The sequence below is a fragment of the Manduca sexta genome, chromosome 14 (genome assembly GCF_014839805.1).
Source record: "Manduca sexta isolate Smith_Timp_Sample1 chromosome 14, JHU_Msex_v1.0, whole genome shotgun sequence".
Taxonomy (NCBI): Eukaryota; Metazoa; Arthropoda; class Insecta; order Lepidoptera; family Sphingidae; genus Manduca; species Manduca sexta.
In genome coordinates this window covers 13504397-13517294 of record NC_051128.1, presented here as the reverse complement: position 1 = coordinate 13517294, position 12898 = coordinate 13504397, and the positions used below count along the sequence as shown (strand labels likewise).

Here is a 12898-nt window from a genome sequence, read left to right as displayed (position 1 = left end):
TATCACATCAATTACCACAGTTTAATATCGAATGAAGAAATAAAGTTAAATTGCTTTAGTATCGATACAAATCTACAATATATTGAGGGCAGCACTACCAATGTCTTCCACCAGCTGTCACGTAATGTCAAAAATATATTCGGATTTTCTTCCTTACAGATACTTCAAATTAAATTCGGATATCTTAGATTCCAAATATAATTATTATTATTATATTAGTAGTGGGCCCGGCAGACGTTGTCCTGGCACAGGCCATATTCTAAACCACATTTTATGTAGAGTTCGTTTCACACATTTTTATTTTCTTTGTAACTTTTATATTTCTACAAAAGCGCCGCTTATCGGGTTCAACCAAATCCACCAACGGGTGGGACCAATGCAACACATCCAAATTTTCATTGAAATCGGTTAGTATATTAGATGGTTTCGATGATTTCGTGAACGATATGCGCGTCAACTATTGTGAGTTCATGATACTACGCCTATAACCTTCTTTTTAGTTCAAGCATTAGTTATAACCATGTTAACGAAGTCTTATTGCAATTGGAAACGGTATGCCTCACTTTGCCTTACAGACTACTTTTAATAACTATATATCTCACGGATATAGAAAGATAAGGTACTCCTACACTTTCCTAAAGGGAGTGATCAACAAGGAGATTGAGCGGCCGGTAATAAGTTATTTATTTTTCTAGTAAATGAGCAAACATAAGTAACAAAAAAAAATTATACGTAAGTAAGTAATTTAATTTTATTGTAAACAAGACTATAACAAAATATACGTTAGTATAATACTTAAAATAAATAATTATTAATTACATATTAAAAAAGGTTAAATCATCGTTCTCTTATGGTGTCCAAGACTTCTCGTAGTCCACTGTGCACCTTCAGTACCGCCAATTTTGTTTCTAGCATGGTAAAATCGCTTAGTTCAATCTGAAAGCAATGATTTTTAAAATCATTAGGTATTTTAGTTTTGTAAATTAAAAAAAAATATATAAATCTCTCATAAAATTTTACTACGTAAGTATATCTTATCCTACTTTTCTTTACTTTCTTGTTAGAAGTAAATTCAAAAACAGCAAGGATTTATATGAAATTTGGCACACACGTAGTGTGCTACGTCCTGAATTAATATATAATTTTCTATTCCGGGACTTTATTCCCAATGAAAATAATTCTATTTTATAATATGATTTTTAAAATAGGCTGTGGACTGAGGTATTGGGTACGAATTCCGAGCAACACTTAATGGATTTTTCATATATCATTTGTCCGAGTCTGAATTCCTCAGAAGACATTACCGTCAGGCAGGTGCCGTATCTACGTAAAAACTAAATAAAATAGTTTTTGCTATGTGCCATAAAAGAATGACGCGCAGAGCCTACATTGGAGTAAAATAAAGAAAAGGTGGAAAAAAAATATCCGAATAAAAAAAATTACCCCATCAGGAGGATCTCTGTCTCGGGGCGGGTATCTGCCAAACATTCGCTCGCATATTGCACAAAGTCCGCACCAAGTTCGAAACTTTATGGTGTCAGTTATGGACTGTAACAAAAAAAGATTCAAAATTAAATATAGTACATAACTATCCATGCAATCAAATACGATTTTTCTTCTTTAATTCGTGACGAGACTTGAATGTCGTCCGATAAAACAAGGCAGGGAAAAGGGATTTGAAAAATTAATCCCTTTTATTCACCAACCCACTGTGGGTGGGTTCCCATATTGGATTACATGAATAATATAGTGTGACGTCACTCTGCAGTTAAAATTAATTAAAAAACTATTTTTTTATTATAGGTGTAATTATTTGTAAACTAAACGAAAAAAAATCATTAAAAATATTTGACATTTACCTCCCCTGTATCACCTCCTTCTGTGATCGAAGTCTTTCTTCCAGAATCGAGGAGAGTTAACTTGATTTCGTCGGGAATATTCTCCTCTTCCTCATAACTTGTCCACATCATGATGTGTTGGAAATGACTCGCCTGTTCAGCGGAGAGGATGCCGCCCATCATTAGGATTAAACCTTCTTCTATATCCTGCTTACAGCAATAGCAATTATAGCGAAAAGAGTTTAAATACCGTACTTCATTAAGTGTCAATAAAATCTTTTTTTATATTGAATAAACCCAAAATCTTGGTTAGATCTCTAGGTCAAGCAAGCCTTTAAATGTCTGTGTTCGAAAAAGCAAGTTGGCTTGAGATTTGTACACGATTTAGCGATATGTTCGCCATATTTTCTATTATAGTACAGAAATACAGAAATGGGTACTCTAATTGGCGTATTACGTGGTGTTGCACTTTTACCTATATAGATATGTCTTTTACCGCCTCGGTGGCATAGTTGTACTGCATGTGCGGTACGGCAGCGCTCTGAAGTCCTGGGTTCCGAATCCCGGGTCGGGCAAAGTGATATTTGGGTTTTTCTGCTCAGTATCAGCCCGGAGTCTGGAATTTGTGCCCGATATGGCGATAGGCTCGCCCCCTGTCTCATCAAGGGACTGAATACTTGGCGAAAAGTGAGTGCCCTCATTGCGCCTCTGCATAACCCTTCGGGGCTAAATGCGTGATTGTGTGTGTGTATGACTAGTCTTTTGTTAAAAAATACTAACCTTAATTGGCATCCGATACCCTTCCGGTCTGAATTTTCTTAGAACTGTCAGATATAGCAGTTGTTTAGACTTCTTGATGGTCACGAACCTCGCGGCGTAATTCATTGGAGTCAAGGCTATAATCAAAATATTATTCATATTTGTATGTAGTCTCTATCCACGGTCGGACATTACAGGACTTGAACGACTAGAGCAAACGGCAACCTTCTATTTTATTAGAAAACCAATAGCATCTATTTTTGCATTTGCGTATTAAGATATGAGCTTATGGCTTTCTCCCTAGGATATGGCATCTTGGCCGTCTAAACCGCCTCTGCACTTAAAGCTGGCATCGTCTACCTCACTATTTTATCTGTTTTCGTTGCGTTGTTGTAGTCATAGTGTATACGGTAGGTATGATTGCCGAACTGAGATTACAGGTTTAACCCCGGGTTAGAGTATTTATGGTCAATATCATTCTGCCGTCTGACAATGTCCCTGGAAAATGGTCATAGGCTTCCTGTGATATAGCACTTAACAAAGCTTGCGAAATAGGCGTTATACACATCTGTCGAACCAAAAAAGGTAAAAGACTGTATATAAAATACCACCCAAGAATATCCATCTTCATCTTCAATAGCCAATTTGAATCAATAAAAGAGATAAAAATAACTCACTTTCCAACGCATTAGAGTCTATAGGCAGCGAGAACTGCGCGTTTCGCCTGGAGAACACCCGCGGTATGTGCAGCCAGTCACCCAGGCTTACTGCTGGCACCTTCAGCTCTCGGATTAGTGCCTGCATCTCTTGCCCGTATGGTCGCTCTGGGCGAGTGCGTAAAGCTTCCTCGAGTACGTAGCGACGCTGTAAAGGTATAGATTATTGATTTCTGATGTGATCCAGGTGGATATCCAGGGGTCCATGGGAGACTCAATGGGGGTAAAATATCATATTTCGGGGATAAAAGGCTTGAGTGTGGGGTTTCGTAGTAAATTGGACGTTTATTTCTAGTAAATATGGAATAACGAAAATCTAATCATTTTCCATAATTGTGGCAATCTTACCTTCACATCAAACTCAGTCTCAATAGCCTCCTCATCCACCTCTCTGTGTAAATACTTGAGGATCTCATCATCAAGGAACGAATCAGCCTTTTTTGATACGCCGGATTTGACCACCGGCAGGACTATCACTTCATCGTCAGCCGCTGGCGCTATCGACCCTCGGGAACTTGGGTTTTGGGAGTCTGTTCCGATTCCTGCAATCTATTTGAAGGCGATTGATATTACGAAAATGAAAGTGACTACAACTATAAAATATGATAAAAACTGACATGATAATTGTGGTTGAGAAACAATCACTTCGGTTAGGTACTGGTAGATATGTGGTAACTGCCATCCAGAAATTTAAATTACAAAGAATTCAGGTTCTGTTCTGTTTCTGCAATAGTACATAATTGTCCGGAGACAGACATGGCTAAGTATTTACTAAAACTTAATAATGATGTACATTCTGAGATGGACTATGGCATAATAAATTTAAGGTCTCTGTTTCAGCAACTGGTACCTACATTTTATTGAGTTAACATTAAAAATAACTATCCTACCTGTGTCTCGGGATCTTGCTGAGTCTGCGCAGCTAGTCCTGCTGAAGTGAGTCTGTCGCTACCACCCTGACGACCCTTGCGTCGTCGCTTACCACGTCTGCGGATTTCACCACCACCTAAACAAAGATAGCAAAAAAAATCTCAATGAATAGTTTTATAAAATACATATAAAAAATAGCACTTGGAAAATTGGCAACTCCTAAATATTTGTTTACAGCTACGTATTCTTGACTCTTTTTGTCTCTATTTCTTCTAGGTTCTGGTGGCCACTATGAAATAGTTCATAGTAAACACTTTATATAGGCATATATACATTTTAAATTGTAAAAACTTGACATCTACTGAAATGATATTTTAGTCTGCAAACTTCTTTGTAGTGGATTGTATGATTGAGTAGAACGACCTGTGAATAAGAAGTAGGGAGGTGGCAAGCTACCGTACGGCTAGACTATGTAGAGCGCCAAAGTCCGTGAGCCAGCCAGATCGTGACCAGTGAACTTTTTTTAGGCTACCACCATGAGGAGTAACAAAACATCTTATCTACCGAAAAGTTTAATCGGGGTCCTGTTCTTGCTATAGCCCCAGCTCGGGTCCGGGCCTTGGCTAGGGGTGTTACATACAATGGACCGTGGCCTATTTGTTATTTTCATCTGTCTTTGGGTACCTAGCGACGCCACCTGATATTTTAAAATATCACATACGTAGGTATAGGTATTCTGCACTGGACAGACCAACCTGGCGTGCATTGCAAAAGGCCTGCACTCAGCTTTGGCCGAATATATAGGCTGACGAAGAGAAGAGAGAACAGAGGCATAGTATCTTGGTGCATTACCATCATCCGTAGCAGCGCGACCGGTTTCGCTGCCGTCGTTCAAATCCTTGTCACCTTTCGAACGATGCGACGCAGGAGTCTCTCCTTTGTTCTTCTTAGGAGACTTTCCCAAATTGAGCGCTTTCAGTTGATTCTGGAGATTATATTATTACGATCAAATGTCTAATTCATGTAAAAAATACACACCGTTATGATTTTTTTTAGGAATTATTACTAAGGTCGGAAAGTTACCTACGCGTTTTAACAAAATATTACCTCTAGTTTCTTAAAAAACTCATCACAGTTATAAAACATCGGTCTCTCATGTTTAACATATTTCCCGATGACTCTACCGCTAGGCAGTTTCATCCGCTTCCTTCGCCCAGCGGCACCCCAAGCAGTCATCGAAAAAACAATATTAGAACCGCCTCTTTTCCTACTTTTAGGCGCATAATTGATGACGATTTTTGTTAAATGCATTAAATCACAGTCACACGGCGAAGCAGTTACGACTGGAGGCAACTTCAAAGGTCTTCTCTTAGCGCCTTTCGGTTTAAACCTGATCAAACTATTTGTTTTTTTATCATTGAAAATATCTTTTTTATTCGCTAATAATTTACTATGCGATACTATGAACGGCAACATGGTTGGATGTTGGAAAAATACTGGCATGTTTAATTAAAAACCGAATCGTAGAGTAATCCGTCGATGCTAGAGTGATATCCCAGTAACGTCAGCAAAGCTATCGATTTTGCATGTGATAAGTAAAATTAATGAGGTTTTAACGCTCTAGTAAGTTTTCAAGATGGAATAATACTACAACTTTGATCAAGGCCGCGGCTTTTTATGAAAACATAAAATTACGTAGATACTGTTTTATATACCCTATATAATGAAATAGATATCATTAGCCACCTATATTCGATATTGTATACAAAATTATAAATGAATTAGTACAATGTTTTATTTAATTATAATCATACAATGCAATGTATCTAAAAACCACAAATAGAGAGAGCCAAAATAAACAAATATCTTAATAACTCAGAACATTTTACGTACAAATTTACCTCATTCCTCGTTTTCCCTAAGCATGACCCACATGAAGTAGGTACTGTGTTATTTATAAACTGTTCCCGTAATTTGCAATTAAAAGGTAATGGTCGATAAACAAACCACAGCAACATATTAAAATCTGTATCCTCATTTTAAATTTGAATGTTTTTTTAAAATGGATGGTGATCTTTGGATATTTGTTAATCAAATAAACACAGTTACTTATACACTTTCAGATACTATTTGGTACAATAGATTTTGTGTTAATTGCGATTAATTTAAAGGCTACCTTTATGAGGAAACAATGTACTTTTCTCGTAATAAAAGGACTTTTAATCCCTAAAAAGTTTTTTATTGTGGAATTATGAGTGGAAGCAATGGTTACTCACCTTTCTTGCAGTTCTAACACTAGAAAGTTCTTTCATAGGCACAACTCTTTTCGACAGCACTAACGGCGAAGCTAAGGGAGGGAGTTGTTCGCACTGTCCCTTCAGGAGTCGATTGTGGGCTCCCTCAGAGAGGTTCAAGGAGGGTAGCGTCGAGCGATCGTTGATCGGACTCGTGTTGGCGCCGGCTGTCATTTCTGATGTTGAGTATCCGTGGTAGTATAAAGTTTCCTGTTGATTGTTTAAACTGATTAATTCCTCAGCATTTTATATTTTTATTCTTTTTTCTTTCATACTAATAGTGAAGATAATAGAAAGCAATTGCTTGTAGGATTCAACTTACGGCATTTCAACCACTTCTCTATATAAGGAAATATCTTTTTGTATTTAATTTAAATTATTTATTTATATCATGGAATATAATTAAACCTATATTGTTATGAGCAGGGTTGTCGCAGAAGATAATTGGTGTCGAAGTTATTCAAATTAATTTTGTTATAATTTCATGCCGATCACCTGGCTATGACTTCTTCTTAAGTCCAAAACAATGGTGGTTCTCTGATGAGGCTGGTCTGGTGTGAGACATCTTCTAGAACCTCTGGATTTGCCGCTCGCGAGTGTTGGTGCTGGAGTCAATGGTCTTGAGTCAGTCTCAGTATATCTGATAAAAGTAGGAGTGGGTTTTTTTAAGTCAAAAATAATTAAGTGAGCCAAGATTGATAGATATTTTTGCCATATTTTAATTACCGATTTCGAACTAAAATCCATGCTTACTTCTCAAGCGTATCAAAATTTAAATAACTCCACCTCATTTTAAACTGAATTTAGCGATGCACACTTGATACTCTACATTACTAAACATGATATGCCAAAGTATTCTACGAGGTATTTATACTTACCTCCTAAACATGTCTTCCGTGACAATGTCATGTGGCGTCCTGATCTTCTCTTTATCCGGGCCATTTAGTTCTTGAAACTTTGACAAGTCTTCATGGAAGTAATGCGCTTTACCTTCTAGCATCTGAAATATAACGTCTCATTTACTGCAGATATTTCCAGGACCTTTAAATTCAACATTATAACGGATTAAATCAAAAGAAACATATTTATATTGGTACAGTCAAGAGATGTGACCCAATTTTCGGTATAGAATTTTTGTTGTAATTTGGGTTGGCGTAACTACGATGTCCCATATCTTGAAAACCCATTTAAGTTTGACCCAGTCGCCATACTATAGCGATCGCGACCATATCCCCCGTTATGAGGTTCATGGCTGCGGTGGCGATATGACTGATTAGTGGTTTGTTTCGATAGACTCCAAGACGGTACCTAGAAATACTTATCTCCCAGAAAACTGACATCAAGCAGTTTGTTTCCTTTTAGAAGGTCTACAATTTTTCCTTTAAAATTTGCTATATTTTCCTGGCATACCAGGTGTTAGCGTTTATTCATTACTAGATGAGCTACTTGGTTGCTTATTTATTTCAGCTATAAAAAACATTACACGAAAAACAGTAGCTGCATAGTCCAATATGGGCTAAATAGAATAGAATCTCTATTTATCACAATATCTACCTATGCTGTTGTGTCTGATGAATCTATATCTATGCCAAACTATAAAGTTTCGACACAATTTAGGCAATTTTTTTGTGATTGACGAATATATTATTAAACAAATTCTAAAGTCTATATAAATTAATATTTCAATTCGCAATAACTTCGGAACATAAAAATTAAAAACAAGTAGCAAAATTGATGCGTTTTTATAATAAAAAAACTGTTTGTGTCTTCAGTATTACCATCAAACGTGTAATTATTTCTAAATTGAACCCATTACGTTCGAAATTCGTGACAGAAACAATTAACCGTGTTTCGTATCAAATAATTTCGGCAGCACATATCATATATGTAGAGACGAATAGGTTAGCTAGATCGGCCAGTTTTTTGTTCATAACACAGGTAATACAGTCTAAAATTTTAAAACAAAAGTTCTAGCATAATAACTTGATAGATTTGATTGATAAATGAAATGAAATGATTTACATGAATCTGTAAAATGTTATACATTATTTAGATTCCGTCAATATTAACTCTTCCACCAGTTCGGAAAGCAGTTTTCACCAGGGAAAAACGGGCAAGAAACTCTGGTGTTGCTCTTTTCAATCAGTTTAGGGTAAAGACTATAGTACATGATAAAGTGAGAAGAGACAAAAAGTTTAGAGCAGTTCATTTATAGGCTCGTGAAATAAGGAATAAATTAATTTAAATTTTCATATGACTGCACAACCCTCTCAGGAATCATGAAATTTCTCTATTATCCTTATAATTATTTCCTCCTAGCACCTCTAGCAATTAGAAATTGTAAGCGAAATGGGCAGAACAGTCCACACAAGCAATACCCGTTCACGAGTATGACGCATGTGCCAGCCATCGGCCTCCTCAACTATATTGTAGGGAAGTGGCCGACCCGTCACACGACGCCGCCGCAGGTACAGACAGCTAGAGAGTATTTCATACCCAAGCCGCTATCTTTGTCATGCACTAAATGCATGATGTAACAAAACCGCACCCCTTTCGGCTAATGGTGTTTGTAGCCATCAGTAGTTCATCCCACGTGTCTTTTAATACATTGAGTGCATCGTTTAAGGAAAAAAAGTGGGTCTTGAATTTACTTAACGGTCAATCCACCGACGCACGCAATATAGTGGCTGAAATGTTAAGTTCTTCCATGAAACTGTAATTCTCTATAATTAGTGTATTCTCTGTAATTCCTTTGCTCTTCGTGCAGACCTACCGGTTTGCTTTAAAAGTTTAAACATTGTATAGATTTAATAAACGCTGGTAGCAGGTTAGCCCCGATAGCGACAACCGTTTACAAAATTTTACTACCATAGCGGTCTACATGAATTGCATTCCATTAGCAACATGCTATATACATACTTAAACGTAGTCAAATATCCAGTTTTGAACAGGCCGGCATAATTGTTTCAATTGATTAGGTGTATTAGAGTTAACTTCCTGTGCTCGTATAAAAACATCACACATTTAAACCATCATCTCCACTTGAAAATTAGAAAAAAAAAGTGTATATGTTACCCAGTTATCCTTAACCCGCTTTACATATTCCTTTGCCTCGGAATCGGCCGGGTGGTTGCATAGCACCGAACACCCATGAGGGAACGGGTTGTACAACCCAGCGTACGGTCGCAGCATGAACGGGGCCGGCGTCACGTCGCATCGTAGCTCTACGTTGCTCTGAAAAGTTAAGACATTATACTGAGAAAGAGATTACTTTGATTAACATATGATTAGGCGCATTAGATTTTCTACTTCGAAAATGGGGGTACCATAAAATTTAAGGCAAAGTACTAAGAATACCTAAAAAGGTTGTAGAGCGATTTGGAATTTGAAATTGCTGTAATATGTCTGTGTTGTAAGCAGGTCGTTAACACAACCTGTGTTAATCTTCGGTTATGGCTATGTGTACCTATATATTATACAGCATGTGCTAAAATAGAAGAAAGTGGATTTGATTTGACAGATTGTGACACTTGCACCTAAAGAGCTGAGTGTTCAATATATAACAAAACATAACAAAGATCTCTACTTAAAGTCAATGTCTATTACCATGCAAATAATAGCCTTTAATATGTGATAAAGATTCATCACGAAGTGTGATTTTATCCAAGCAAGTGGCTTACTTATTTTGTATATTTACAACTACATAACATTGATAAATGTTTCGTACTAACCTTTTGCTTTGTAAGAATGGGTTTATGAGACACACTCGCCAACAACCCAGTGTTGCTTGTTAGACCCATTTTAAAGAATTTTTCAATGCTATTTCTTGGCAGTACCTATTGCAACGTTTTATTGATCAATCCATCTCTTAGTTACCCAAGTGTAACATCTATACTTTTAAATGCCGTCTTAAACTCTTGTAAACACACAATTCTAAATTATTTTGAAGTTAATGATCTTGATCGTTATCTGACATTTCTTCTTTTTAACTTAGGTCAAAGAGAAGTGCAAAAACTTAGGTATTAAGTGCCGAATGTTGAGGAGGTTGTAAGTCCATCGGTTATAATTTAGCAGAATTATGTAGAGTTAATAAATTAATAGACTTACACATAGGTATTAAGAGTTCTTACGCTAACAATGCTAAGTAATTATTATGCTCATTCGGTACTTTCAATGTTTACAAACCAGAAAACGTTACTCTGCTTCAAAGACACATGAATTGTTTGGGATCTTTTGTGTCCAATTGCAATAAGCTTGGCCAGTGCCCTCATATAATTGAAAAAAGTTTACCAAAGCGTACACGACACAGCTCTAATTACCCCTTCGAATGTGCATAGGTGTGGGTATTTTATTATTAACACACTGGTAAAACAAGAATTCTAAAGGACGGTAACGTTTTGTCATAGGTACTTAGAACCAACTGTCTTCTGGTTAATTGTACTTCGGATTTAATATTAAATTATAAATAAGATTCACGCATCACCAGCAACCGTGTTACAAAGAAGTGTTAGTTTAGATTGGAAACGTAAGGGATGTATGTAGTCATGAGACATTAAAATAGAATAAAGTTAGGTACTATTGTAAATTATAAAATTTAATTTGTTAAACTTCATTGCTTTAAATTATAGGATTTCGGATATTAGGTAGGTAAATTGCGTCAAAGGAAAAAAAATTAAGTGCTTATTTGTGATTCATATTGACAACTTCATCATAAACTTTGGCTCTCACGCGGTCGGTTTTTTATGTTAGGAGTCACTGCAGTCAACACCGGGGAAAACCTGAGAACGGGATACTGGAATGCCTCGGTTTTGTGACTGCCGAGGCGCGGTTGAGAGTAGGGGGAAGGTGGGAACTTCCTAGGATGGGTGGTGGGGAAATGTTCGCGGGTCCTTTTAGGTCTCAACGTGTATTTACAGCCAAGAGGTATACACTGCACCTTTTGCTTCGGGCCGCGATTTATGTCTTCTTGTGTATGGGCGTGCATTCGCTATGAAGACAGCGTACAAGAATTGCCTCGGAGGGGTGGCGTTGCAAAACATTTGGCTTATTTGTTTCGACTACCTGCATATCCCCCAGGGATACAACAGTATGAACCATAAGTATTCTAAGAACTCTCAGTCGTATTAAGTTATTTAGGCAGTTAATAAACTTCCGTTACGTGCTGTCTTGTGGGGCAAAAAAAAAACTTGACAGATAAATAAGTACCTATAAAAATATCCACGTATAAAATATGTAAGGAGATTTTTTATTATATTTGACCCCCTAATACTATCTAAATATACGAGCATAGTAGGTATATAATATTGTATTTACCAGAATTTAACAACGTCCCTTATTACGGCCTTCCCCTAAACACATGGTCTTGAGCATTTGTTCCAAAGATTTATGGCGCACGAATTACGGGCGGGACAATGCAGATTTACAAAAAAACACTTGAAAAAGTCAATTTTGTGTCTTTGAAAATTTTAATCTACCAAAACATTTATTATTAAATTGTCTACTAACGTTGAAAACAATTTAAGAAGACATGCACAGAATCAAAAACTTTTGTGAAAGTTTCATTAAGTATCTACTTAATTAATGAAACACTAAACTAAAAAATTTAAACAAACAAAGTAAAGGTTACAATATGTATTATGTTGTTTAAACATGATGGTAACTTATTTTATCTATATGTATTATAAATTTGAATTAGAATAGCTTCTTGAAAACGGCTAGCTCGTCGTTTTGCTTGGGGGGAGAGCTTTAATAAGAATAGATACACCGTAGAAAACACAATTTTATGAAGTAATTAATAAAGTTGGCTTCTGTTAACCCGTAAATTATAATAAAAGAAATTCGGCCACCAGAATCGTTGATTATAAAGTTTGTCCATATTGAAATTCTTTTATATCAACCTGTATAAAAATAGGTAAATAATTATGCTGACGACATATACCTAGTAGGTATTTGCCTGATATTTTGACTGCCTCGGTAGTTTAGTTGTATTACAGTACGAATGTAGTGTTGAGGTCTGGGACACAATCCAATCGGCGTTGGGATTTTCCACTCAGTATCAGTCTGGAGTCTGGAATTTCTATCAGATGTGGCGATATGCTCGCCCCTATCACATCATTGGACGGAAAATACACAGCGGAAAAGAAGATGCACCAATTGTGCGTCTTTTCCCCCTTCGGAGATAAAAGGCGTTTAGTGTGCATCCAATATATTGTGTATTAGCCATTTTTAACTGCTTAACAAATTGCCTCATTAATTCTTGTTGGAAGCATTCCATTACGGTCTTTGTTGGCAATTTCCTGATTCTTTAAGCGTGCTGCCAATATCAATATATTGTACATTAACACAGAAACAGGATACACAAAAGTTTTTAACATACATTTTATTGTCTATCTTGGCACGAATGAAGTTTTAATTCGTATTT

The 12898-nt window shown here is 36.5% G+C and overlaps 1 protein-coding gene across 1 annotated transcript; it reads right to left on the bottom strand.

Annotated features, from left to right (window-relative positions):
- Positions 1-802: 802 nt before the first annotated feature.
- LOC115439856 lies at positions 803-10450 on the bottom strand. Its single transcript, XM_030163891.2, has 13 exons — positions 10209-10450; positions 9553-9711; positions 7356-7477; positions 6973-7117; positions 6460-6687; positions 5036-5168; positions 4204-4319; positions 3662-3862; positions 3275-3461; positions 2619-2734; positions 1860-2045; positions 1444-1548; positions 803-936 (listed from the first exon to the last, which is right to left on the bottom strand). The coding sequence occupies exons 1-13, from the start codon at positions 10275-10277 to the stop codon at positions 838-840; spliced, it is 1866 nt and encodes a 621-aa protein (XP_030019751.1). The 5' UTR covers positions 10278-10450; the 3' UTR covers positions 803-837.
- Positions 10451-12898: the final 2448 nt, after the last annotated feature.